At 46.3% G+C, this 27,812-nt stretch overlaps 1 protein-coding gene across 3 annotated transcripts; it reads left to right on the forward strand.

The window, feature by feature from the left end:
* The first annotated feature begins 652 nt into the window (after positions 1-652).
* Lmo2 (LIM domain only 2) lies at positions 653-14,772 on the forward strand. Of its 3 annotated transcripts, XM_036186237.1 has the most exons (5): positions 820-835; positions 1,193-1,453; positions 1,579-1,798; positions 6,961-7,176; positions 12,210-14,771. In XM_036186237.1, the coding sequence occupies exons 2-5, from the start codon at positions 1,447-1,449 to the stop codon at positions 12,427-12,429; spliced, it is 663 nt and encodes a 220-aa protein (XP_036042130.1). In that variant the 5' UTR covers positions 820-835; positions 1,193-1,446; the 3' UTR covers positions 12,430-14,771. The 3 variants fall into 3 exon arrangements, with proteins under 3 accessions (XP_036042131.1, XP_036042130.1, XP_036042129.1); XM_036186238.1 differs by lacking the exon at positions 1,193-1,453 and having other exon boundaries at positions 653-835; positions 12,210-14,772; XM_036186236.1 differs by lacking the exon at positions 820-835 and having other exon boundaries at positions 1,080-1,453.
* Positions 14,773-27,812: the final 13,040 nt, after the last annotated feature.

Below are 27,812 nucleotides of genomic sequence, written 5' to 3' on the forward strand. Positions count from 1 at the left end.
AGATGGTGAGTCAGGTTACTAGTGAGAAGTCAATGCGGATTTGGCTCTGTACAGGGGCATTAAGCATCCAGGGTGAGTCGATCTAGGCTGCAAAAAGAATCTTTAAAATGGGGATGAATTACCTATGGCCTTGATGGAACAATGGATTCTGAAAGCACTTGGGAGTTTTCCTCTTTACAAGACTCAGGACTGGCATCATCATAAGCTAACGAGCCTTGAACGATCATTTCTGAACCCAGTTTCAAGGAAGTCAAGGCCCAAGGGAACCCAAGTTTTTCTCCCTGGAAAAGGAGCTAGCTAGAGACCTCTTCTTCCTTTCTGTATTTCTTTCTCCTTCTAGAACTTGCCTTCAAGCTTGAAGGAGAAACCTGAGAACCCAGATCAAGCCTGCCTTTTTCTTTGCTTTCTATAGCGTAAGATAATAGTTAAGTAATAACTGTAAGATCCTAGATTATTGGCAAGGTACTTCCTCTGGTCCGAGTATTGCGGGCACTTTACAGAGAGCGCAAGCCGAACCGCTGGATCTGCTCTTTGAAAGATGCTGAGGGAGGGATTTCTGTGGCCAGCAGATGGAGAGGAGACCCGGACAGTGTGGTCCCTCCCAGCCACTCTCCCCGCGGGATTAGCTGCCCCTAGCACTGCTCAGGCGCACCCGACGCGTGAGGTGCCTGATCACACAGCTCGCATCCCCTCTCTAGAGCTCAGTCGCAGCCACAAGCTCGCCGCCGGCAGAGCCGCGCTGTCCCGGGCATCCCAGAGCACCCGTGGATCTGGGACCTCGAACCCAAGACGAGCGCGCTCGGGCCAGCCACTAGGAACGCTTGCATTTCCGCAGGTGCTTATTTCACATTCTTGTCTTTTCTTTCCCGCTCGAGCGGCCGGGTTCAGCCTGAAACCAAAAGGGAAAGGCAGAAGAAGGGGACCCTGAAAAGGACGAGTTAGTGGCAGCACAGCTTCTTGCCCCTGGAGAGGTGCTCAGGGGAGATTCTCCGACGCGGGCCCCTTTAAGAAGCCAAGTCGGTGCTGCTGCTGCTGCTGCTGCTGCTGCTGCTGCTGCTGCTGCTGCTGCTGCTATTTGGATTGCTAATCCCCAGGAGCCCCGTTAAAAAAAAAAAATGGAAAAAAAGGGGAGGGGGCGGGCAGCTGTCTCTTTAAATGTGATTTCCTTCTATTGTATTTGAATCGTGATCAGGAAAAAGGAAATGAAACCAGAGACAGAGGGAAGCTGAGCGAAAATAGACCTTTGCGAGAGAGGAGGGAGCCCGGGGAGAGTCGCGCGGTCCGCTCCCCGCCCCCAGGCCGCCGCCCCCTCTCTGCCCTCGGCGCCCGGACCCCGGCGAAGGTGCGAGGGGTTCGGGGCGACCGGGCGGAGCCTGCGACTGCGCGCGATCGGGACCGGGCGGCGGCGGCGGCGGCGGCGGCGGTGGTGACGGCAGCGGGACCGGGATGGAAGGTTAAGTCCTGAGCAGCGGCAGCTGCCGCAGCCGCTGGAGGGAGGCCGGGCTGCTCCCCGGCCCCGTGCCTCGGCCGCCGCGCCGGGCAGCCGGCTGATCCGCTCTCTCTCTTTGGCGTTTGAAGGGAGCGCGGTGACTGTCCTTGAGCGTGGAGGGGCGAGCTCGCCGGCGGAGCGACCCAGCAAGAGGAGGCGCAGGAGCGGCGGCGCCCGAGCACCCGAGGGGGTCCGAGTCCAGGCAGCCGGCCAGACACGCGCCACAAAGGGAGCGCCCCCGCCACCCGGCACGCCGCCTCCCTCCCCAATGTCCTCGGCCATCGAAAGGAAGAGCCTGGACCCGTCTGAGTAAGTGGGACGCTTCTGTGCCCGCGCCCTCCCCACACCGGGTCCTAGGCTAGGAGCGAGGGGCTGGCTTCAGGTACGCGCCCGCAGCGTGCCCTTGGTCCCTCGGTGTCGCAGGGACTCCCCGTGCCTCTCGGGTGACTCTGGAGACACCGAGAGGGACTGGGCGGCGGAAGCAGTAACAGGGGTCGGTCCGGCGACCCTGCGGGCCGCTCTGGGCTATCTGGAAAGCTCCCCAAACCTTCACCCGGGCCAGAAAGTTTGCCCAGCAGCAGGCACCTGGAGCTCCGAGGCGCAGGTGCAGTGCAGGGAGAGTGGATGGAGGGATTCTGCCTCCCCCCTCTTCACTCCTTTGGGTTCCCTTTCTCTTTGTCCATTTGTCCCTCTGGAAGAGGGAGACACTCCAACAGACCGTTTCGAGGGTCCCAGACGGCCTCCTACTCAGCCCCGAGTAGAGCGGCTGCTGGCATAGATGGGGTCCGTCTGTCCACCTGGGAACTGGTTTAGGCCTCTGGAGACTTTTAAAATAGCTAATTCAGAGTTCCTCCGGGTGCATATTCGCCCCTCCCCGGAGTCTTCTTGTGTGGGCATGAGAACCTCGAAAGTTAATGCACCATTTTTTTTTTTGTTGGTTTTATTTTATTTTAATTTTTTTAATTTTTGGTGTGTGTGTGTGTGTGTGTGTGTGTGTGTGTGTGTGTGTGTGTGTGTGTGTGTGTGTTGTTTTGTCTAGGTATATTTTCTGGGGAGCAGAATTCCATTGAACTCTCAGAAGGGCTTGGGGTCAGCAAACCGGAGCTGTAATGAGCTTGTACTGTCTGTTCTCTGAGCTTTGCGCTGGTTTGCAAAGAACATCCCCCATTCTCAGCCCATTTTCTAGCCTTAACAAGGGGAGCCAGGAATGCTTAAGGTATCATTTTTCTCGTCCACGCAAATGCCCTTTTAAGAGTCATTAGCTGCCTGGTTTTGAGTTTTTATTCCTTTGAAGTCTACATCTAATCCTTTGAAGGGATTTGTTAACACAAGACCAAAGGAGCTGGTTAATGACTTGTCCATTTGTGCTTTTAAGGAGCATTTGTTTTGGTGGCTTTTTTTTCCCTTTTCCTGCCTTAAAAGAATTGTGCTTTCCTGCTGAAGTTCCCCTACTCACCTCCCCCCTTCAATTTCAGCCTTCTGTGGTGTTTATTTACCTGGGTTTTACCCTCAGTCAGCAGCATAAAAACCCAGCATGTTCTCATAAAACCCAGGAAGTCCCACGATCCAGCGAGAATATAAACATTACTCTTCAGTCTTGAAGGTTAAGACACCAGCTCAGAAAGGACTTAGGTTTGTTGACATAAAGACCAGCTTCCTAAAAATCTCAGGAGAAAAATAACAACCCTTTAAAAAACAAGTCGGTGTCTACAGTTTGTTCCCTTTAAAAAATAAACTTAGCATTACATCTGAGCTCTGAGTTTGCAGAGATCGGACAAGACATAATGCTCCAGGTAAGGGAGCCAGTCAGACAAACTGGTGTTTACTGCTTTCCTATCAGCACAACCTACCACTATCCTTTATTAGAAGTTGAATCTACAGAGTTCAGCTCCTTTAAAAAAAAAAGAAAAAGAAAAGAAAAAGGATTTTATTGTTAATTATGTGTATGTGTGTGCACTCAAGGGCAGGTGCCCCCGGAGGCCAGAGGTGTTGGATCCCCTAGAGCTGGAGTTACAGGTGGTTGTGAGCCACCCATTTTGGGTGCAGAGACTCTCGCTTGGGTCCTCTGAAAGAGCAGAAAACACCTATAATGGCTGACACATCTCTCCAGCCTGAGGGTTGAGTTCTGTAAAGGAAGTTTTCTCTTTCCAGAGTTTGTGCCTGAGAGTTTTGTTGTTGTTGTTGTTGTTGTTGTTGTTGTTTTGTTTGTTTGTTTTTTGAGACAGGATTTCTCTGTGTAGTTTTGCGCCTTTCCTAGAACTTGCTTTGTAGACCAGGCTGGCCTCGAACTCACAGAGATCTGCCTGGCTCTGCCTTGTGAGTGCTGGGATTAAAGGCATGTGCCACCACTGCCCGGCCAGAGTTTGTGCCTTTTGTGCCTTTTTAACCCCTGAGACTAGAACACAGAAAGGTTTCCCAAGGCTGTAATAGTGAGCACCTAGTCCAAGAGGTCACAATGTGTGCTCAGTGAAGGAAGGCTGTAACTGAATATGGACAAGCCTGTTGGGAAATGTCTACAGAACATTTCCCCCTCTTTTTGGGAAATTGTTGAGAAATTTTGCCGGAAATCAAAGCTACTAGGGTACTCCGATGTCATATTCAGGATAGGCTGGTGGCAGAAAGTCAAATATTAACTTAAGGTGAATCTCATTCAGTCTTTGGCTAGAATTGTTCACCAGAGATAATGTCACACCATCATTAATTATAGAGAGATAGATGGAGTCAGTGTCTTGCCCAGCCCTTATCTGCTCTCAGATAACCATGTCTTTTTCTAGAGTAACTCCCTCACCTTGCAGCTGCCTCATGTGTGCTTGCTCAAAGCCAGCTTGGGTCTTTACCATCCCCTCTCCAAATACAGCTCGGTCCTTGCCTAGGCACATGCAAAGGCAGCATGTACACAGGGAGCCAGAATCCAGGAGCATAGATGTCTGTCCCTTGGGGATCCCACCTGCCTTCCTGCAGGTCATTTTAATTCTGGGGAGTTTTCTTCCAGATAAGTGTAACTTCTTCTCTTTTGAAGTTCACTGGTAATAACATTAGCATCAAGCATGATGAGGTTCTGTGTGTGTTTTTGAAAGCCTGAAGTAAGACCATGAGCTGTGCGCAAGAAGAGAGTTGATTCTGAATCAGTGTGCTTGAATAGGCCAAGGATCTTAGTTAACTTTCAGATAGGATGCAAACGCTTACATATACCCTATAGAAACAAAGACTCTAACATATTATTAAAACTATTTAAGGTCTTAGCCCATCTCACCCATAATTCTATACACACAAGAGTCTGAGGCAGAAGAATGGAGATCTTGTCTTAGAATTTAAAAGGAAGGAAAAGATTGTAAGCTGCCCCAGCTGCTTAAGGTGATTGCTACTAAGCCTGATGACCAGAGTTTGATCCCCAGGCCTCACTTGTTAGAAAGAGAGAGCCGACTCCTGAAAGTTGTCCTGTGACCTGTGTGTGCACATGCACACTCGTGTACACACATGCAGCTTTCTGGGGCACCTGCCCTTATGTGTGTGTACCGATACACAGACATACAATTAAAATTAAAATTTAAAAACAATACAAACACAAAGAGCCAAGAAATAAATCTCAGTGGTGGAGCACTTGCTTAACCTGAGTAGGGGCCTGGTTTGATCTTAAGCCCCGAAAAAACAAACAAACAAAAAAAAACTCGATTTAGGTTTTTTTTTTTTTTTTCTTAAGGAAACTGGCCTGAGCTTCAAACTTCCTGGTTAAGAAGGTAATCTTATGTTTTATGCAAAAATGGTGGATTTGGCGTTAGCATTTAGCTAAATATTTACAGTGGATGCTTAATGGTCAGAAGGTGTTGGAGTGCCCAATAAACATTCCCCAAGTCTCACTGTCCCTAATTATAATGGGGCCCAATTTCATGGATATAGGCCAATTAGGCCACAAGGTCACTTGGTAAAAGTGCCAAATAAAAAGAAAAGGCACAGACTTATCACCCCAGGGTATCCAAGAGAACCCCATTGGGCATTTCACAGTAGGAATGAAATCTAATTTTTAAAATTAAAACAACAACAACAACTAGATTTTTTAAAAAGTAGGTTTTATTTGAATAAGGTTTCAGAGAGCACTGGTTAATTATTACAAATCAGCAAGCATTAAGCTATGCCCAGTCTCCTATTTGGTGTTGCAATCATTTCTTCCACACCCATTTTCTCTCAGAAAAGTTATTTCTTCTTATCTGTAAAACAGAAGTATTTGGTTCTAGGAAGGTAAAGCAAGAAGGCCCTATGTATGACTTTAAAACAATTTAGTACATGTGTGTGTGTGTGTGTGTGTGTGTGTGTGTGTGTGTGTGTGTGTCCTGGGGATCCACATCAGATCATCAGACTTGACAGCAAGCAGCCTTACCTCCGAAGCCATCTTCACATCCCTCAGCTCACTGTGAACAAACTGCCTTGATTGAGATTTTGGTATTAATCTAATCGCCTTTCAATCTCGTCGAGACCATTGTTTGTCTCTTTCTCTACTTTCTTTACTAATTTAACTTTATTCAAAAACACTTTTTCTATTGTAAAAAAAAAAGTATGTGAAGAAAGAAAAAATCTGATTGATGTCCTCATCTGTTTAACAGCAGCTTATATTCTAGATTTCCTTGCAAAGATTCATTCAGATCTAATATTCTTTTGTTGTTTTGAGACAGAGTTTAATGTAGCCCTGGGCCTCTTGCTGATGGCAAGCTTGAGATCCTGATCCTCCAGCTTCCACCTCTGGGTTGGCTGGGATTAAATCCCCACTTTAGGTAGTACTGGAGACTTGAACCTAGGACTTCTGATGTGTCAAGCTGCCTCTCTATCCACGGAGCTAAATCTCTAGCCAAATATTCATGCGGAATTTCAATTGAAATAATTAGATATTGATGGAATTTTTTAGTTTGGGAAGAGAAGGCAACCTAATATGATTTTGATTGCTCTCTCCTTCCATCTCTCCCTTTGAGTCTGTGCACTGGGAAGCAATGCAGTAGGGTGAATTCAACAGATTATCTGTAGATTCTTAGCACATTGGGTCATCAGATGCTTTGACTGTGAGCAGCTGCTTTGGTCCCAAGTATGTTCTCTGGGATTTGGCAGTGCATATGTCCTGGGTACCAAAGAAGAAAAGGAGGGGAATCTGGGAAGACAGAAGAGAGCAGAGAGGAAAGGTAGAAGAGATCTGAGGTGCCCACGATAGTGATGGAATATAGTCAAGGGTACAGCGCCACCTGCAGGTGCCTTGGACACCTTCAGGTTTCCTGTCTTCGAATTTTCAAATCTTAGGGTCTCTCTCTAGCTTGCTCCCTCCCATCTTCATGGCTGTGTCTCTGCAGTCTGAGGTAGGGAGTCCTTTCTCCTTGTATTGCTGGAAGGCAGTGGAGTGAGATTCCACATTTGGCATAGACCTATTCCTGGGACCTTGCCTTTCTCCTGTGAGTTTATTTATCCCTAATGCTTGGCCTCCTTCTCCTCAGGGAACCAGTGGATGAGGTGCTGCAGATACCCCCATCTCTGCTGACATGTGGTGGCTGCCAGCAGAACATAGGGGACCGCTACTTCCTGAAAGCCATCGATCAGTACTGGCATGAGGATTGCCTCAGCTGTGACCTCTGTGGGTGCCGGCTGGGAGAGGTGGGGCGGCGTCTTTACTACAAGCTGGGACGGAAGTTGTGCAGGAGAGACTATCTCAGGTACCTTCCTCACACTCCTGGGGCACATCTGGGTTTGAACACATGGTCTGTAGCTCCTGCTCTGGCTCTGAGGTGCTTGCCCAAGGAGGCTAGGCCATAGAGGCTGAGCCTCAGCTGCCTCAGCACAGAAGCTGTGAGCTCTTCCTCCGCTGTGGCCAGGTTTGCAGAGATACATCCCTGTGTGGTAAATCACTAGTGTCTTTAAAGGTAAGAGAAGAATAAACACAGAATTCAGAATAAGGACAAAATTCTGGGGACCATACCAAAGGATCGGGTATGGAGAAGTACACATGGGGAAACAGAATATCATGGGAACTGGGGGTAGGGAGAGAGTTCATTTAAAGTTTTGGGGTGGGTTCTTAAGACCTCATTTCAATACTCAATAAACATATGCACATATTTAGATATTCGTGCTGGAAAGATGGCTCAGAGGTTAAGAGGACTGGCTGCTCTTCCAGAGGTCCTGAGTTCAATTCCCAGCATTCACATGGTGGCTCACAGCCATCTATAATGAGATCTGGTGCCCTCTTCTGGCCTGCAGGCATGCATGCAGACAGAACACTACATACATATTTAGATATTCTTTTGCATGACTCCAATATTATTGGTAAGAACTTTTTTTGTCTGTTTGTTCGTTTGTTTTTTGAGACAGGGTTTCCCTGTGTAGCTTGGCGCCTTTCCTGGAACTCACTTGGTAGCCCAGGCTGGCCTTGAACTCACAGAGATCCTCCTGGCTCTGCCTCCTGAGTGCTGGGATCAAAGGCGTGCACCACAAACATCCGGCAATAAGAACTTTTAAAATAACCATCTTTTCTTGCTAATGAGCTCCAAGCACTGAGTCTCACAGCAGGAAGATGGCATTCCATAGCTATAAAGGATGAAGGCCCTGGAGTCAGGAAGTTTGAGTCATAGCCTCCTTGCTTCCTAGTGCTATGACCTTGGCAAGGGACACAAGCCTCCATTTCCTGGCTGTAAAATGGGGGTAGTGATTGTAGTTACTTCCAAGGTTAAAATAATACAAATGAAGTACCTGACTTGGTACATGGCTGAAGAAATAGATGCTAGCTGATTTTATAACTGTCACAGTGGTTCACAAGTTATTTCCCAATATAGTGGACAAGGAGATGGGAGCGTGGAAGGGTGAGATAGGAAGTGTCCAAGGCCAAGTGAGGCAGGGACATCTCTCCTGACCTGGGGCATCCTCTTCTCCATGTGAGTGTGCTGGCACCCAGTGCATGTCTGCCTGGCATGCTTTAGCGTCTCTGGCTTCTCCATTAGCAGCACTGGAGGTAACTCTGTGCCCTGTCCTGTCGGATCCACCTAGCTGTTGAGCTGCCAGTTCTTGTCGCTGACCGTGGCAGAGGGTCCACCGAGCATGCAGCCCCAAGGTATTAGGACCATCTAGGCCATGGAAGAAGCTCTTTCAGACTCCAGTGCCCCTGACTGCTGGGGTGGCCCTTCCATCCTGTACTTGTTCTCAGGGCATCGCACATGAGAAATAAAAACAAAGCCGCTGGTAATTCTGCAGTCGGAGGAAGCTTACCTGGTCACCCCAAGACTGAATCCGCATTTACACGCCTGCATCCCTCAATGAAAATCATTGTAAATTCAGTGGCTTTTTGGCAAAAAGAGGAGAGCGAGTAGGTCTGACTACAATTTTGTTGAATTTCTTTCTTTTTTGAAGTCATAAGAAAATAGAATGGAGATAAATACAGACCTGGTTTTACTCACCCCGGGCCTGCCAAATCAGTCAGAACGCAGCTGGGTAAAGGATTCCCACTGGGCCCTGCCTCCATCCCTGTCCAATCATTTGAATCTTATTAAATGAAGTCAGATACAGTAAGGTCAAAAGAGCCGATTCCTCCCTATCTCCACGGTTTTATAGAACATTCAGGAAGAAAGGCAGCGCTGCCTGGGCGTGTTAATCTTTTCCATTTTCAAAAAGGAGAGGAAAAAAATAGTCTGGGAGAGCCCAGTGTTAATTAACTTGTGTCTTGGTGACACGAAATAATTCTTCTCCCTGCTACATTCCCAGGCAACATGTTAATTAACTCTGCATTAGTGCAGGCGTCCCAGCCACCCTTTAATATTTATATTATTGTTATTAAAATGGGAGGCAGAAAGCTTAAGGCGCTGACACCTCTTGACAGAGGAGGGATTTTTTTTTTTTCTTCTTCTTTATCTTCAGGAATGGTCCATTAACTGTGGGCTTGTTTACTTCAGTTCTTTGGCATATCTGGTGCTGATTTCACAGGGTAAGTTCACAATGACTCAGTGGTCCTCCAGTGAGGTCCAGTCACTCTCCCGAGAACACCTTCTCCCCATGATGGTCTCGAATGGTTAGCTATCTTCTAGTCCTTTTGAGACATTCAGCCTCAAATATCCAGGCCCTCAGCTCGAACCTGCGGCTGTTACATTGTGTTGTCTGCAGCTGTTTATGTAGGTGCCCAGCCCAGATCCCCACTGATACAGTCTTCACGACTTTTATATAGGGCAATCCCCTCTAGCCTATAATGTTTCAACAACTGGCTCTACATCTTGCCAGCACCTGTTGTAGCCAGAAATATGCAGCCTTACCAGACCCTGGTGCCAATGACACATACTTCAGGGGAGTCCCAAATCCCTGCAGCTTAGAGGGATTGCAAGGCCCCGTGGAGATAGGCCTTATACTTCAGGGGTCCCCAGACATGGGGCCAAAGCTCCCTCTGAGTCTGTGCCCCTGAGACTGCTACTCCACTCCCTTCCCTCTTTCCCACCTCCCCCGAAGACATCATAAATCACTTGACCATAAATCCTCGCCTGAGGTCTGCTTCTGGTCTATCCAGCCAAGACATGGATTCTCTGAGCTAGGGATTAGTACACACGATAAGTGTCACGTCCTAGCTTATCTTCATTACTGTTAGAATTTTGGAGTTCCTGATTTAGAACAGACTGCCAAGACCTTTGCCTCTACTTCCGGGCTTACCATGTAAGACACAGAAGCTTGGAGAGGACATGTCATTTGCTCAGGTCACTGAGTTAGAGGTGACTCTGGGACCTGAGCTTATCTCCAAACCGTTGGTCCTTTGTCCTTTCATTAGCTGCCTGATGTGCAGTAATTTGCTTCCTGACTTCCCCTTAATAAGCTCCCTCCTTCCTTATGGACCTCACACCTCAGGCAGTTGAATTCATTCAGGGCATACTGTTTTCTCGGTTATGTGTCTCTGCTCAGCTCCAAACTTAACTTACTGAAAGGTCAGGGCACCAGAACGTACTTTCTGCTATATGACCTCCAATGTGGCTGTTACCTACAGCTCCGCCATTGCTCCAGTGGGATAGTGTTCTCTGCCATTGATGAGTCTGCTTCCTGCACAGGAAGTGGGGTTCAGAAGAGAGATGAACTTCGACCCTGCTGCTGCTGAGCTTGTTCACTGGTCACAGACCCCTCTTATAGGCCTTTCGTTCCGGCCAAATGTTGCAAACTTTGGTAACTGCCTTTCCCTCCCTTATAACCTCTTAGGGCGCACCAGTCAATCCTCTTATTTTGTCAGCTGCTAAGAACTTCTAACGAGAACAAGCATTTACCGGAAATGGTCACAAAGGCTCTATGTGGAAGCTACAAGCTGACGTGCTGTGTTCCGAGCCTCACATGAACATGACCCTGCAGCAGCAGTTGGGAGCACACTTGGGATGTGTTGACATAGCCAGTGTTGGCTCGGTCGTTGGTCTCTGATGCTCTGACACACCCTAGGTGTTGCACTAACACCCAAGCAAGGTAGCCACTGGATGGCTCAGAGAAATCCAAGGCCAAACCACCTTCTGGCCTTTGTCCTGGTGTTCTTCTCTTCTCACAGGCTGGCTCCTTTTTAAACCTTAGCCATCGTTAGATTCATTAGCACACAGTCTGCTGAGCGATCTCTTGTGTGTCTCCATCAGATATAGGGATAGCTGAGAATTTGTGTTTCTTTTTTTTTTTTTTTTTGTGGAGCTGAGGATTGAACCCAGGGCCTTGTGCTTGCTAGGTAAGCGCTCTACCACTGAGCTCCCCAACCCCAGAATTTGTGTTTCTAACAAGTTCCTGGATGCCACTGAGATGCTGCTAGTCCCTGGGCCAGCTCACTGGGAACCACTGCACTGGCTCCTACCGAGTCCCCTCTCCCAACGCCAACACAAAATGTAGCTTCAGTGGCTGATGCACTGAGGCTAAGGAGAAACTTGATTTAGGTGTGAGCAGAGTGATCTCTCCAGAGAGTCATGCTGGGAGACAGGAGGACCAGAATGAAGAGCTTCTGTGCATCATGGAGAGATGCTGTTTGTCCTCTGGGTCTCTGAGGCATGATTAGTGGTACAACATGTCTCCTGGGATACTCCTGTCTCCTGGCAGCTGGGGCTCCAATGCATTCATGGTCATGTGGACATGGACTTTGCAACTTGAGAGCAGGGGAGATGGCTCAAGGCACACTTCCCAGTGGGTGAAAGTAGTGTCTGTTGCTGTTTTTGGATTGGGAGCTCATAATGATACCCACTTTACTGCATTCCTGACGAGTGCCCCTCCAAGGGCTGGCTCCAGCTCCTTTCTACTGAGAAAGTTCCTCTGGGGAAGGACATGTACTGTATGCCTAACTTCTTCTCACAAGTCACTTCCATAGCTGGTCCACGAAGCCCAGAGGCATGGCTAAAAGCAGGAAAGACTCAGGGAAGGGAGGAATACCAGAAAATGAAATGCCACACTCTTTACCCAGCCTACCCTCTCTGCTTTCCAGGAAAGATTTGTGGGCTGTCATCTGGGTTCAGCTTTTTGTTTGTTTTTGAGTTTGAGATAGCGTATCACTGTGTACTCCAGTCCTGCTTGGAACTTGCCATCCTCCTGCCTCAGCCTCCCAAGTACTGGGATTACAGATGTATGCCACTGTATCTGCCTAGGTCTAGCTTTTCCTAGCTTTGTGGATAGATAGATCCAATCACCAATCCCTTCTGTCTGTTTTCTTGGCCCCTGTCTCTTAGCTGCTTCTTCTTCTTCTTCTTCTTTTTTTTTTTTTTCTGTTTTGCCCCAGGCTTTTTGGTCAAGATGGTCTCTGTGCTTCCTGTGACAAGAGGATCCGTGCCTATGAGATGACAATGCGGGTGAAGGACAAAGTGTACCACCTAGAGTGTTTCAAGTGTGCTGCCTGTCAGAAACATTTCTGTGTCGGTGACAGATACCTGCTTATCAACTCCGACATAGTGTGTGAACAAGACATCTACGAGTGGACTAAGATCAATGGGATGATCTAAGCCAGAGTCCCCGGCACCTCTGGGGAGGCATTCAGTGAAAACACTGTCTCAGTGGGGTCTTCATGCTTAGGCACTTTGGGAACATGAGGGTGGGTAAGGCATTTCTTAGGAGATTGTGGACTCTCCTTGGGCACTAAGACATAGCATCCACATGACATACTTCAAAGGCCAAGACTTCGGTGACAAAGGGAGCAGCCCTTAGAGAGAATTTATGGTCACAGACTCTCCATAGGAACTGACAAGATTAATGGAGGAAATATTTGGGGACCAGCATGTACTGTGCCATCATGACAGGACTTCCCAGATAGGCAGTGCTGGGTAAAGATTAGGTGTGACCGTGGTGTTTATGGACTAGAGGTGTACTATTAATTTCTGCCTGGCTTTGGAACTACCCTGTTCTAGCCACTGTCCTTCACACTAGGGAAGGACAAGAGAGAAGAGTAGTCTCCTTTTTTTTTTCTTGGTCACCTTCCCATGGCCTAAAGCTTTGGAGCCAGGGGAAACTGCATGGAAATACATTTCAGTTGGGAATGAAATACACATCTTTCAATCAAACAAATATTTAAAGCAATGTTGATGAATCACTGTTTTTAGACACCTTCATTTTGAGGTGAGGCACCCCCACAGATTGTTTCTATATAAATGTAAATCTTAAGAAGTCAAAGTTGTTCAACTATTTTATTATCTTAGATTATATCAAAGTATTTGTTGTGTGTCATTAAAAAGAAAAAAAAAAGACCTTGATTCTGAAGACAATAAAAATGACAAGCTAAAATGCAATGTTATTGATGTGAAATGATTTACAATTTGGACTAGTGGGGAAATGGTTTGCTTTTTTCCTCTCAGAAAGGTGAAGCAAATAAGCAATTTATTTCTAGGTCAAATAAAAGCTTCCATTTATTGCAAGGGTTTATATGAGGTTTATATAGGTTTCTGTATTACGGGCAATTATATAACAGGCCATCACATAGCTCAGAGGGATGTAGAATAATTAAGTTGTTATTGTAAATGTGCATTTCACTCTGGCATTGTGTGGAGTGAGTGGAAGGCAGCAAGATCATTGCCTTTGGGAGACTTGTAACCTAGAAAGCACACAAATACATAAAATAGATCCCCTTTGGGAGAGAAGGTAATTACCTGGCTTGAAATGTGGCGAAGATGCTGAGCTTGACATTTCTATTTTCCAAGATGTGTGTCTCAGGGTGTTTTATGACAAGTGGTTAAGAGGACCTTACTTAGAGGATTTAAGGCTGGTACCTTAGCTTGTATGTTTGCCTGCGTCCCCCCAATCTAGGGTGTGATCTGACTTCAAGCGCCACCTGCTGGTCATCTCTCAACCTACTCATCCAAGGGTGTCCCAGGGAATGACAGATCTCTGATATACTTTCAATTATTTCATAAAACCATTGGCAAACACCAGTGAGTCTAGATGTGTTTAATTATCAAGATGTCAGAAACATGCAGCTAAAGCTATGTTTAATTAACTTGAAAGTGCTCTAACGTCTCTGCCATTGAAGCTTTTGTCTTTAATTCTAGAGGAGGAATCATGAAGCGATGTCTCTCTTGGCCTGTACAATGCTCCAAGTGCTTGGGAGACCTGACTGCTCGAGGTGGCCTATTTAAGACGAGTCCAATTATGTGGGATCATGGCCTAGATGGCCAGCAGGTGCTCCTGGGGAGGGGACGTTTGCTCTAACTCTTCAGTTCCCAGGCTACAGTCTCTGAGCTGGGTTATCCGCATCACAGTGAACTTGCTGGAAATAGGGGACCCATCCCCAAACACACAGAAGCAGACACTCAGCAGGGGGCTGCCGGTCCTAGAACAGGCTCTGAGGGGCGATTCTGACTCATGCTCTGAAGTCTAAAAATGGCTGTTTTACATTGTCTCCCAGCTAGCAGGATCATTGCCCTCCAAATTGTTAGTGTTCAGTATGTGACATGAAGGTTAACCACTGAGGAATTCACACATGTAGACAAACATTGCTTAGCCAAGGTCCTGAAACTGAGAATGCTCACTCTTCTCGTTCAGCTAACAGCTGCCTTGCTCTTCATCTAACACCAATCAAATTCAGTCTAACATTTTTGTAAATCTGTGTTGTTCTGTTTAATTATATCTAGTTGAATATGGCAGTGAGACTGTAAGAATGGAGGATTCGTATCCAAAGACTAAAACATAAGACATTCCCACTTTATACTCAAAGTGCTAAACACCGTATCCGTGCCTGTAAAGTAAGGTGCATCAAGATGAGCTGAACCTCTAGTTATAACCCAGGCTGGTTCTGAACTTGCAATGTTTCTCCTTCTTACTCCTGAGTGCTAGTATTGTAGACATCCCACCACACCTGGCTACACCTGCAATAAATAAAAATAAAATGATCTTTGTCTGGATACTGTAAACTTCATTGCTAACCCCAACTATAGTACAACTCATGTTAAGGCTTCAGAGGTAATCAGCCTAGACCTTCACCATCCCACAACGTGATCATGGGGGCCCCCTCTGTTTTCTTTTTCTTTCTTTCTTTTTTTTAAAACTATATTTATTTATTCTTTTGTGTACTCTCTGGTGCCAAGGTGTACATGTGGAGGTAAGAGGAACTCAGGGGAATGAGTTTGCTCCTGCCACCTTATAGGATCTGGAAAATGAACTCCGCTCATTGGACCTGGGCATTCACCTCCATGCACTGAGCCATCTCGCCAGCCCTTATGGGTCCATAAGCAGAGTGTTGCAGAAAGCCACCCTAGGGGTTCCAATATCTAACCCCTAATGGACTGCAGAGAAAGAGGCGACAGGCCAGCACCCAGAGCCTCCCCCGGTAGTCCTGGCCTGAATGTGTCACTGTTTTGTCCAGACCCAGGGTAAGGGAGCTGGGCAGCGTCCCTTCCCTGGCCTACACCTTGACCCATCAGGTTCCTGGAAGTGTTTTTCCTCTCCCCTCAGGCGTTTCCTCTGTTGGGAAGTAGCTTCTTCCTTTGCTCCAGTAACTCAACCAGTGTTTCTCAGGAAAGCTTGGGCTCCCGGAGAGCTGGACTGGAACACCAGCTGGGAGGTTTAGCAGCTGAAGTCTTGGGCTTTAATTATAATGACAGGACTACTTACTAATCCTCCACATGGCACTTCCTGGGCCAGACTCATAACAACGAACTCCTCAAATTCTCTGAGCCCTCCCAGGAAGCTTTGGCTGTTACCTGTGTGGTGCTGTGAAGGACCTGGAGCCCAGGCAGACTAAGCCACTTGTCTGAGGCCCTCCAGCCTAGCTGGGGCACCCTGTGTCCCGCTGCCTAGTCAGGCTCATCTCACTACACAGAAAGATGCACCAGGGTGTAAATGAGCGTTTCCAGAGAGTGGTCACTTTTGTTTTATGATCTTATGAAGGAAAATTTGTGACACTCCTCCACACACATATCCTTGTTCTGGTGGAAGCCCCACCTCAGATCCTGGCACCCTGGCACCCATATACCCAATGAATCTGGAATGTTCTGGTGGAGGCCCCACCTCTCTGCCCAGACCCTCTCCCTCAGAAGGCCCCACCAAACACAGCTCAAGACCTTCCTTCCCCAGAGATGCTCAAGGCCACTCCTACCGGGTATTTAAACTGCACCCCAGAAAACAGATATGTGGTTTTTCAGTCTCTCTTCCCCATGTCCTCTCTGGAGGGCCCTAGAATCACCCAGAAATGCTTTACCTATTAAACCGGGGCTTTTTCTAATTCGGTCTGATTTGGATTGCAGCATTGGCGGAGAGGCTTATTGAGGTGTAGAGACTTTTCAATCCTGAGCCAGCAACATGGTAACCCTACTTGTGCATGCACACACCACACACACACACACACACACACACACACACACACACACACACACAGCAATGGGGCTTTGTTTATACTGTAACCTCCCCCCACCCACCCACAGACAGCAACGGGACTTTGTTTATATGATAAATCCCCCCCCCCACACACACAAACAGCAACGGGACTTTGTTTATATTGTAATCCTACACACACACACACACACACACACACACACTGAACCAGCAACAGGACTGAATTTATATTGCAAATAAAATTTTTTTCTTAACAAAAAAGCCTTTTATCACCAAACAGAAAAAAAATCAATACCTTTCTCCCCCAATTACAGGATGCTTAGACTTCGTCTATTGGGAAATGTCAACAAAGCACAAATATAAAAAATAAGCACATAATAAGGATATGTGAAAGGTACAAAGGCAACAAATTAGCCCAGGGAAGGCTGTCTAGGAGGCAGAGGAGGTAACGTTTGCAATGGGCCTGCACCTGGAAAGAGCTTGTGTGGGAAGAGTACGGAGTCAGGCACTTGGAAGGATGAGATCTGTAAGTGATCTCAGAATGCATGAGTGGAGGCTTGGGAATTGGCTAGCAAGGGGCTAAGGAGCATGGGGTGGTGGTTCTGGTTCCAGTTCCAGGCCTTGACTACCTTGTAGCTCAGTGGTAGAACGGGTTTCTAGGATCTTTAATTCTGCTTTCTCACGGGATGCTCTTACATTACTGTGCCAGGCACAAGATGTGGGCTCAAGCGAACTTCATCCGGCTCTGACTTGACCTTACGCTCTTAGCTCGAGCCCCTTCTTCAGGCAGCGTTCTTATTGTTTCTGCTTGCAGAGGTCAGTCGCCCAGGCTGGAGTGCTGAGGACTCTCTTGGTGAACAGGAAAAGCTGGTACCATGCAGGCTCCTGGGCTGACTCTACAGGATCAGGATCTTTTTTATGGGACTCATCAATCTATGCATCCTTTGCTGTGGGATGTTTTCGGACTTCAGTCAGAAATTGCTGCTGAGGCGGGGATGATGACTCGCTGGGTAAGAGTACGTACTGTACAAGCATGAGGATCACGTTCATATCTTCAGCACTCATGTAAAAAAGGCTGTGTATGGCTGTGCATGCCTGTAACCTCGGTGCTCAGCTATTGGGAGAGCAGGGCGGGTCTACCAAAAAATGGTGATCTCCGGGTGCAGTGAGAGACCCTGTCTCAGAGAAGAAGATAGGACAGCCATTGTCCTCCTCTAGCCTCTTGACATACTTGTGTGTACACGCTCACGCACGCACATACAAAAATTGCTACTAAGCTGATGTGGTGGTGACCAGCTTACCTAGGAGGCTGAAGTGGAGAGATCTCTTATGCTTAGGAGTTCGAGGCCAGCTTGGACAACATGGTGAGATCCTTTTTCGAGGAATTCTAGCCACGCCCCCATGATGGCGCATGCTCTCTCGAGACACAGCATTTCCAGGTTGTATGTCCTATGTGATCCATATACTGTGTGGTCACGTAATTTGCATGCAGCGTGATCACTGTAATCTATGCGCATGCGTGTAGCTACGTGGGCCCATGTGTGCATGCGCAGGGTAGTCCCTAAAAGGTGGGTCCCATGTACCCTCTGCCTCCTCAGCCCACGTCTTTTCAGCGGGCCTGACTGCACATTCTGTCCTGTCTTCTCTCTCCTAATAGAACTCTGACAGTGGGTTTGGTTGTGTTTCGTGACTTTTCCTCCAAGGATAAGAGTGCCACATAAAACCAACACCTGTTCTGAGGGATGGAGAGAGGAAGGGACTGATGGAGGTGGGGGGGGGCGGAGGGTGGATTGCTCCTAATCCCAAACCCTGTGAAGGTGACAGTACTGCCTCCTGTTAACCTGGTGTTTCCGGACCCAGTCACCCACCTGACAAGCTACGTTTTTGACGTGACTTTTGACTCTCCTCTGAGCTTCCACAGCGTTTATTGCCTAGCATATTTCCTTTGTTTTCCACTTTGTACCCTGCTTTGGGAGGAAGGCCCTGTCTCCAACCGGCAGAGCACAGGGTTAAAAGCCCCCTGGCTATAGCCTGCTTCTGTCTCTCACTGGCTGTCTACCTCAGGCAAGCAACTTCACCCGTCTGGGCTTCAGTTTCTTCAGGAAGTGAGAATTAGTAGAAAAGCCACAGAGGGCTCTTATGCGTATTTGAATTCATATTCATAAAGCCCCTCGCTCTTCACTGACACCACACAGGCCAGAGTTACACACATAGAAAAGGAGTAAACGTTTATGGGGTGCATAGGGGAGGGAAGCAGCTGGTGAGTCAATTTATAGGGGAGGTGGACTTTTCTGTAGTTAGATAATTGCATTTGTTTATGTATTGTGTGTGTGTGTGCTTATGCACATGTCACCCAAGTGTGCCACACTGTGCACTTGGAAGTCAGAACTTGACTTGTTTGAGTTGGTTCTCTCCTTTGTGGGAGACTAACCCCCACATTTTACCCCAGGGTACTCTTGAGGAGTGAGGGGAGAGAAACAGATAAAAACACAGGGTAGCCTCAGGAGGGCCTGGATCCTTATCCAGCAGTCCCTTCTGTCTCTTCTAAAGGGCTTTTAAAGGAATGCCAAGAGGTGAAGCAAAAGACCTCCCCCTAGCACAGCCAAGAGTAGATCCTTCCAATCACCAAGAAACCATGCACATGGTCAAGCAATTCTCTAGTGCAGCCCTGCTGGGTAAAGCAAGTTCAGATCTCACTAGGAAACCCTTGTGGGCCTCCACACCCCATCTACCATGTAAGTCCTGGGTCAGGCTTGGCAACAAGTGCCTTTACCCACTAAGCTGTCTCAATGTTCTGTTTTCAAAAGGGATGTGGAGAATCCTACTCTCTGAAAATGTTAATGCTATGAAAGACAGTGAAAGTCTGTGAAATGCTCCAGAGACAACTAAATGGAATATGTGGTTCTATTCTGAACCCAGTAGTCTTGGGTAAACAGTGCTACAAACAAACAAAAACCATCATTGGGGGTTGGGGAAATATCTCTGTTAGTAAAGCACTTGCACATAGTTCTGAGACCTGGTCTTGGATCTTAAGAACCTGTGTAAAACCTGGGAGGGTGTGATGACTTCCCTGTAATCCCAATACAGGAGAGGCAGAGACAGGGGATTCCCCAGGGTAAGCTGGCTAGCTAGACTAACAGTAACAGTGAGCTCCAAGTTTAAGAGAGACCCTGACTCAACATATCAAGTAGAGAGTGACCAAGGAAGACACCTGGTGTGCGGGCCAGTTTTATGTCAACTTGACATGGGCTAGAGCCATTTGAGAGTTGGAATCCTCAACTGAGAAATCCTTCTGTGAGATCAGGCTGTAGGCAAGCCGGTAGAGCATTTTCTTAGTGAATGATGCGGGAGGGCCCAGCCTATTGTGGGTACCACCCTGGGCTGATGGTTTTGGGTTCTGTAAGAGAGTAGGCTGAGAAAGCATCAATGAGCAAGCCAGTAAGCACTACTCCTCCATGGCTTCTGCATCATTTCCTGTCTCCAGGTTCCTGACTTAAGTTCCTGCCTTGGCTTCCCTCAGTGGACTGTGATTCAGGATCTGTATGCCAAATAAACCCTTTCCTCCCAAGCTCCCCAAGTCGTGGTGTTTTGTTATATCAATAACAACTCTCAGAAATCTGGCTTCCGTCTTGGGCCTCTACATGCATGACCTTCCTACACACATGTGTCCCCCTTAGACATCATTGGGTTAGTTGAGAAGGTTGGGACATAAAGGGGAATATTATTGAAAAGTGTCCCATAAATTTACTTGCTGAAGTTGATAGCTATATTGATGTATGTAAGAGCAAAAACATACACTGAAAAATCTATAAGTGAAGGGCTATAAGTGAATCTATAAGTGAATATGGCGTTTGTTACCTTTCGAGAAAGGTCACGAGGCATGACAAAACCCAGTATCAGAACTTTATTAGGAGGAAGGAGGGGGCAGAAGAGAGTGACCAGGCCTGGGAAGAGACACATGCAGAGAGAGAGAGAGTGAGGGGTGGGGGTGAGGGGAGGGTGTGGGGGGGGTGGAGTGGAGAGCAGAAGAGAGAGGTGGAGTCTGTGACTGGCTTTTTAAGGATTTCCCCACACATGCACATGTGGGCTTACAGATGGCGTGACCATGTTGCGCACATTTGCACAATCATGCAGCGCACTGGTGTCTGTAAGACATAAGACCCCCTTGCTTAGCTACTGAACTGCACATGTATGGTCATGTACCTACAGTCTCTGTGGGAGGATTGATTTAGTGCCAACTTCTGAAGCAGGTTATCTCTCAACCCTGTAAAATGAACTTGCTAAAATTTTCATATTTCCTTTGTAATTAGGATTGAAATTTCATCATTTGACTCTGGAAATGTGGATATTAGGCAAGATCGTAAGCCGTCACCTTTGCCTGCACGTCTTAGAACTGACTTAAAAGAAGTTTCAAAGCACTAGCTGGGGCTGCTCTCTACCAGTGGCTATGAATTAATTCTCCTGGAAAAGAAATAATTGCTACAAGTTAATAGTCTCTTTGAAGCTCAATCAGGCCAATCTTCATTGTCGAGCTGTGATGCCTTTGAACTTGGCTCACTGAATTAGCCTGTTGGGTGACCACCTTGAAGATGGTTTTGCGGGTGACTCAGCAGCCTCTCTGTGGCTCGGTGTCCCACCCAATCCCATTGATCTTAGATGCTTAATGAGCAGCTTCAGGCAAACATTCCTGTTTCACTATATAGTAGGTAAAAGAGACTTGTAACCTACGTGATAGACATAAACTGAAATCAAGAATCCCGATGTTGCCACTAATGAGGACACCAGACCTGTTTCCTCATTCACAAAATGAGGAATTTAGGGCATTTCTAGCAATCCGGTATTTGGGTTTTTTAAAGTATTATTTTATTTTATAAGAACGGGTGTTTTGCTTTCGTGTATGTATGTCAGTGCTCTGTGTTGGCGCCTGAGAGGCCAAAAGGGCAATAGATCTCCTTGAACTGGAGTTCCAGAAGGTTGTGGCCACCATGTGGATACTGAGATCAAGCCTTTGGAAGATCAACAAGTGCTCTTAACCACTGAGACATCCGTCCAGCCCCTAGTGCTCAGAACTGGTTTGCACACAGGTAAGTATTCAGATGAGGACCAAGCATTTGCTGGCAGCTGGTCTGCAAGAAGCCCTAAAGATTTTTATTTCCGCCAGGAAGCAGTGGTGCACACCTTTAATCCCAGCACTCAGGAGGCAGAAGCAGGTGGATCTGTGAGTTCAATGCCAGCCTGTTCTATAGAGTAAGTTCCAGGACAGCCAAGGCTACAACGAGAAACCCTGTCTCAAAAAAAAAAAAAAAAAAAAAAAAAATCCCCCCCCCCCCCCCCCCGCTGGGTTTGAGCTGAATGAAGTCTCTGCCCACATGAAATAAGGATGCTATGTCAAAGATATCACAAAGTTGATGAACTATGACTTCTAAGACCAGGTCATAAAAGACTGGAGGACTTGAACATTGCTGTCTGCTGAATCAATTATTCTGGAGCTGTCAGGCCGTGGAGACCTAAAGTTCCACAGGGAAATCCACGTGGGTGAAGAAAAGTTACAGCCCCTTGTTCAACCAGCACTCATTCACCAATCATGGAAATGAGCTACCTGGAAATTGAATCCTCTCTGCCCAAACTTTCAGATGATTTAGCCCCAGTTTGTATCTTGGGCAAACCTCCCAGAATTTCCCATGATCTAAGCTTCTCCTGCAATTATGGAAAATACAGCGTTATCACAAGCCAGCCACTGAGTTTTGCAGTGATTTGATGCATAGCAAGCTGTGATGCTTAAATCCAACTGTCAACTTGACCTCTGGGTGTGCCTGTGAGACTGAATTTAAAAAGGGAAAACTCACCCCAGATGTGGGGAGGTAGCAAAGTAAGTAGCAAGCAGGATTTTTCCTCTTTCTGCTTCCTGTCTGTGGGCACAATGTCCCAGCTGCCTCATGCTCCTAACACCATGTTTTCCCCAACATGATGGACTGCATCGTCAAGCTGTGAGCCAGAAGAAATCCTTCCTTTCATCAGGTATTTACCATCACAATGAGAAAAGCAACTAATGTACAAGCTATAATTAAAACACATTTAGTAACTTTCACGGCAAATTTGATGGAGCAATTTTACATCTAATGACTCCAGCGATAAAATACGGGCCTTTTATTTCGTATGCCTTTTTAAAATGGTGTGTTCCTTGTCATCCAGCTTTTATGGCATTATACAAAAGCATCAGTTAAATGGTAGATTGAAGAATTAAAAAATAATTGGCCCCACTCCACAGCAAGTTTAAAAACATTGATCAGAACGTTACAATCTTTGTGGAAAGTTGAAAGGGTTTTTAAATTATCTGGTCTAACCTCCCACTCAGTGATAAATTGTCTTTTACCGTTTCTCAGCAATAAAGTTCTGATTCTTGGCAGGGTTGTTACAATCAATGTTCCTAAATGTGCCTTTCTCTGAGTACTTGCCATGTAAGTACCTATCCGGGGGTATTTATGGTCTGTACAGCAACACTGCTCAGCAGGTACTTCTAGCCCAGTCCCTTAGAAGAGGAAAGTGAGGCTTGGGGTAAAGCAGATATTTTTAACTAACCCAGGCCATCTGATTCCAGACTCACTGTATGGCCTCTGTCTTCTTCATTGTATTTGTACCCAATACACTTCATTTTGTATAAAAAAAATGTTATTTTGCCTCTGACTGCTTGAAATTACACGTATTTTAAGAAGAAAAGGACAGAATTGAAATTGTAACAGAAACCATGAAAACAGAGTGTTTGGGGGCTGGAGGGATGGTTCAGTGGTTAGGAGAACCCTAGAATCCCTAGAGCCTTTGGGGCTTTGGTGCTCAGGTGGAGGAAGAGACTGGAGAGCAGCCTAGAAGCTAGCTTTGGTAGCCTCAAAAACAAGATAGAAAGAAAGAATAACACTCATAATAAGTCATGTGTGGTGTGTGCACACACACACACATACCCCATTTTACAAAATGTATAAAAATAGAATCCCCATTTCTACAAATCCACATACCACAGAGATTGTTTGAAAATAATAAAGTCTTAGAACATATCTGCTACATGCCAGTTGCTGGGTAGTCAGTCTTCCGTATTCAGGGGCTCCATATGCAAAGACTTGACCAACCCCAGACCCAGAACATCTTTTTAAAAACCTACATGGATGCAGACTGGAGAGATGTCCCAGTAGTTAAGAGCACTTGCTGTTCTTGCAGAGGACCTGGGTTCCAGTTCCCAGCACCCACATGGTGGCTCTCAACCATGTCAACACCTTCTTCTGGCCTCCAAAGGCACTACATACACATGGTGCACATACATACATGTAGGCAGAACACCAATATACATAAAGAGAAACAAAACTTTAAAAACATGTATCTATAGCAAGCATGCACAGACCCTTCTTGTCATAGTCTCTAATAGAGTATAATAATTATTCATATAGAATTCACATTGGAATATTCTAAGTAGTCTAGAGATGATTTTTATAGGAAAATGTGTAGAAGTTATATGCAAACACTACACCATTTACATAAAATGCTTGAACATCCACAGATTTAATCCTGAGGGATAACTTATTATATACATGTTCACATCTTAAAAATTATTAGGTTAAAGAAAAGCCAAATGCTAAATTTACTCATTATTTTAAAGTGACTTTTGTAGCAAAGATGGGCTAGAGACCCCTGGGACTTTGGCTAAAGCTATGGTCAGTGCCAAGTTGTTACCCGAAATAATAGAAGCGAAGAACTGGGGGCCTGGAAGGGGACCTGGAATCCTGTTTCTTTTTCCAGATGGAGAGCAGGAGATCCAGAAAAAGTCAAGACGGCAAGCCTGAAACGGCAGGGAATAACTAAGGCCCGGTACCTGTCCGAGGTTCTCCAGCTCACACACAGCCCTGGATACAAAGGCTTCAAATACTCAAGTGCTTCAGAACCGCTCAACACTCCTGCGAGCAAGAGCACTCTATTTGGGCATACAATAAACCCGGAATCTGCTTATCAGCTCTCCTAATGGAAATGACAACCAGCAAGGCAAAATGCCTCTCGATTCTCAGGATAACACAACCAGCTCTCGGGATCTCCAGTTATTACTGATGGAATCCTCCCAGCTACTACGCCTCAGAAGAATATTAATGCGTGCAGCCAGCAAAGACAGATCTAAAGGACAGGGAGGTAAGGGCTGTGGCCCCGCACAGTGCCGCTGGTATTCAAATTGTGCTCTCCTGAGCTGTCTGTGTCCAATATCAGCACCATTTTTTAAAGAAGAGACGTATCAGTTGCAGCCAAGGTTTTTATTTTACCTTCCCCATTCTTCACTGCCTGGATGAGGGGAAAGGGGGAAAAGAGAAAAAGAAGAAGAAAAGAATCACCCGTTACATTACTTTTTAATTTAATGCCCTTCAGTAAGGGCAATCGCAGCGAGGCATGATGGAGACTTCGGGAAGAGCGGTGGCATCATTTTCTCCAGGTAAAGCCTCGCTCCCCATTGTCCTGGCATCTCTGCATCGAATTATTTGAATTCCAGACACATCGACAGCACACTGAAGGGCCCCTGCCAATTTTTGCAGCTTGCTTGGAAAAGAGCATCAGGAAGCCTGCATTAGTCATTTATACGACTCCCTGGTCCCCGTTGTAAATTCAGCTTGCGGGCGGGCCTGCCTCCAGGTGAGGCCCTGTGGCTTTGCTCTCTAATCCTGTAACCCTTTGCGGCCAGTTTCTTCCCATAAACATGAGCTTCAAATCCCGGCTCATTGCCGACCTCTCCGAAGGCTTTTGGTTTTTTGTGCGGCCGGAGCTGTCAGCAGAGCCACCCCTCCTGTACGTTCACACAGATGAAATCTAGTTAAATTTGACAATGGCGCTCTCATGAAGTGGCTGAGGGTAGCCCATTTCGTGTAAATAAGAGATTTAAGCGGAATCCCTCTGCCCCCAGTTCTTCCTCCTCCCTTTGCTTCTTGTCTCTCTCCCATCCCTTCTTTCCTTCCTTTCTTCTTTCCTCCTTTTATTTTTATTTTTGCTTTGTTTTGTTAGGGGCAGAGGCACAACCAACCCAGAATGAGGTTGACCTTGAACTCCTGATCTTCCTGTATCCAACTCCGAAGGGCTGGAAAAAATTTTGAGAAATCATTTCTATGGTTTAGGAAAAGTTTCACAACATAAACGGGAAAATTGCACATGCTGTAAATCCCAAATTTTCATCTATTTTATATATGCACATAGACATGCACACATGCGTGTCTAATTAGAAGACAATGGAGCAAAGCCAGTGATGATTGTTCTGTTCCTTCTTTACCTTTTGCTTTATTTTCTAAAACAAGCAAGTGTTGCATTTGCAGTCAGGAAAATTAAATGCTGCTTATGAAGATAAACCTTTCTGAGGCCAGCCTGATCTACAGAGTGAGTGCCAGGGCAGCCAGAGCTACACAGAGAAACCCTGTCTTGGAAAACAAAACAAAGATAACTTCTACCAGGTATGTTTTTAGACAAAAAGGGTTGTTTTTAAGAGTTTTATTATCTGGTCAGGGCTCCCACTCACAGGCCCTGGGCATCAGAGCTGCCCAAGAGACATCTGTTAAGCTGGGGTTGCAGTTTAGAGATTTCAGTCCTGAAGGAGCAGAAATGGCTTCCTCCACCCGGTGGGGTTCTCTCCTATGAACTTGGCTGTCCAGAGTGCAGTCACAGGCATGGGAAAGAAGGACAGGAAGAAAGGGAGGAAAGAATGACTCCCGCGGTTGGCCAAGTGAGAAGGAGACACACTTCATAGCTGAACTGTCACAGACGGCGGGCAAACTTCCACCCAGTAATTCCAGACCATGCAGAGCCAGCTTCTTTTTCCCATAAGGCATTGCTGGCTGCTCCTTCTGCATCTGAATAGCCTCCCTTGTTACTCTCCAGGGTTCACTAAAATCTCCTCCTGACTCAGACCAGATCGAGATTCTTTTAACTGCAAGAGACAGGGATTTCAACATACCAAGAGCCCAAGACCAAGCAAATAGGTGCCAGGGTAATTTTATCTCGGCTTAAGTATATTACCTAACTCAGGCCTACCAACAGCCCCATGGTGTTCTTTACAAATTTGATAAAAGTTACCCATATTATTTTATTTTTTAAATACACAGGCACAGTTACTAAACACATCACTCTCAGTGATTGGAGAGATGGCTCAGTTGTCAAGAGCCTACACTGTTTTTACAGAGGATAGGAGTTAGGTTTCCTGCAGCCAAGTAGGACAGTTAATAAGCACCTGTGATTCTGGCTGCAGGAGGTCCTCTGACCACCCCAGGCACCTGCACTCATATGCACTAATCCACACGCATATACATAATTTTGTCTGCATGCATGTCCATGCCTGGTGCTCACCATGGCCAAAAGAGGGTGTCAGATTCACCTGGAACTGGAGTAATAAATAGATGACTGTGAGCTGCCATGTAGGTTCTAGGAATTGAACTCAGGTCTAGAAGAGCAGTCAGTGTTCTTAACTATTGAGCCATCTCTCCAGGCCCACATATTACATTTTTAAAGAGCAGCTTCAGGGTTTTAGTGTATTGTTGATGATGAATGCTGTATAAAAGTCTTTCATATGCTCATCGGCCAATTTCCATTGTAATTTTTTTTTATAGTGATTGGATCAGACCAGAACCTCGAGCGTGCTAGGCAAACACTCTACCACTGAACTACAACCCGGTCCCCTGAGTTGTGTGTTTTCAACTGCCACTGACAGGTAACCAGAGTAATTCTTTGGGCTCCGTGACATATCTAGAACTCTACTACTCTGGGTGTTCAGCAGCGGGGCCACCAGACCCAGAATTACCGAGTCAGGCTTCACCTTTAATAGCTCCTCAGTGCTCTTTATGCAGTGGACATTTTGAGAAATACTGATCAGAGATATCAAAAAGGGTATGTTCTTTTTTTTTTCTTTTAAAATTTATTTATTTATTATGTACACAGAAGAGGACGCCAGATCTCATCACAGATGGTTGTGAGCCACCATATGGTTGCTGGGAATTGAACTCAGGACCTCTGGAAGAGCAGTCAGTGCTCTTAACCTCTGAGACATCTCTCTGGCCCCAAGGATATGTTCTTTCAGCAACAAAAATGTTTTCTTTTCAAGCCAGCAAAGGAGTACTCAACTGTCATCTTACCTCCTTGGGAGGCTGAGGCTAAAAGGCCACTTGAGAGCATGGATTCTAGATCAACATGGGCAAAGCAGGATCTATCTCAATAAGTAAGTAAATAAATATTTGCTTTAAAAATAAGATTGTGCAGGGGAAAAATATCTAGAACCAGACCTGCCGCCTAGACTTAGATGAGCTGAGTGTGAAGTAATACTTGAAATACATCTCCCTGCTCTCTCTGGAGTTTCTAGGCTGGAGAAGTTGGCCATTGGTGTTAAAAATCTGTGTTCTTTAGTTCTTAAAAAGATTTATTTTAATTAAAAAATTATGTGTACATGTGTGTGTGTGTCTAAGTGGGTATATGTGCATGTGACTGCAGGTGCCTGTGAGGTGAGACACACCATGGGTCCTCCTGGAGCCAGAGTTACAGGCAGCTTTGAGCTGCCTGATGTGGGTGC

Source organism: Onychomys torridus, chromosome 4, assembly GCF_903995425.1.
Source record: "Onychomys torridus chromosome 4, mOncTor1.1, whole genome shotgun sequence".
Lineage (NCBI taxonomy): Eukaryota > Metazoa > Chordata > Mammalia > Rodentia > Cricetidae > Onychomys > Onychomys torridus.

Bases quoted from the DNA above. Each gene is read 5' to 3' on its own strand.
- Lmo2 (XM_036186237.1), top strand. The intron at 1,799-6,960 runs GTAAGTGGGACG...CCTTCTCCTCAG, and splicing joins AAGAGCCTGGACCCGTCTGA to GGAACCAGTGGATGAGGTGC. The intron at 7,177-12,209 runs GTACCTTCCTCA...GTTTTGCCCCAG, and splicing joins TGCAGGAGAGACTATCTCAG to GCTTTTTGGTCAAGATGGTC.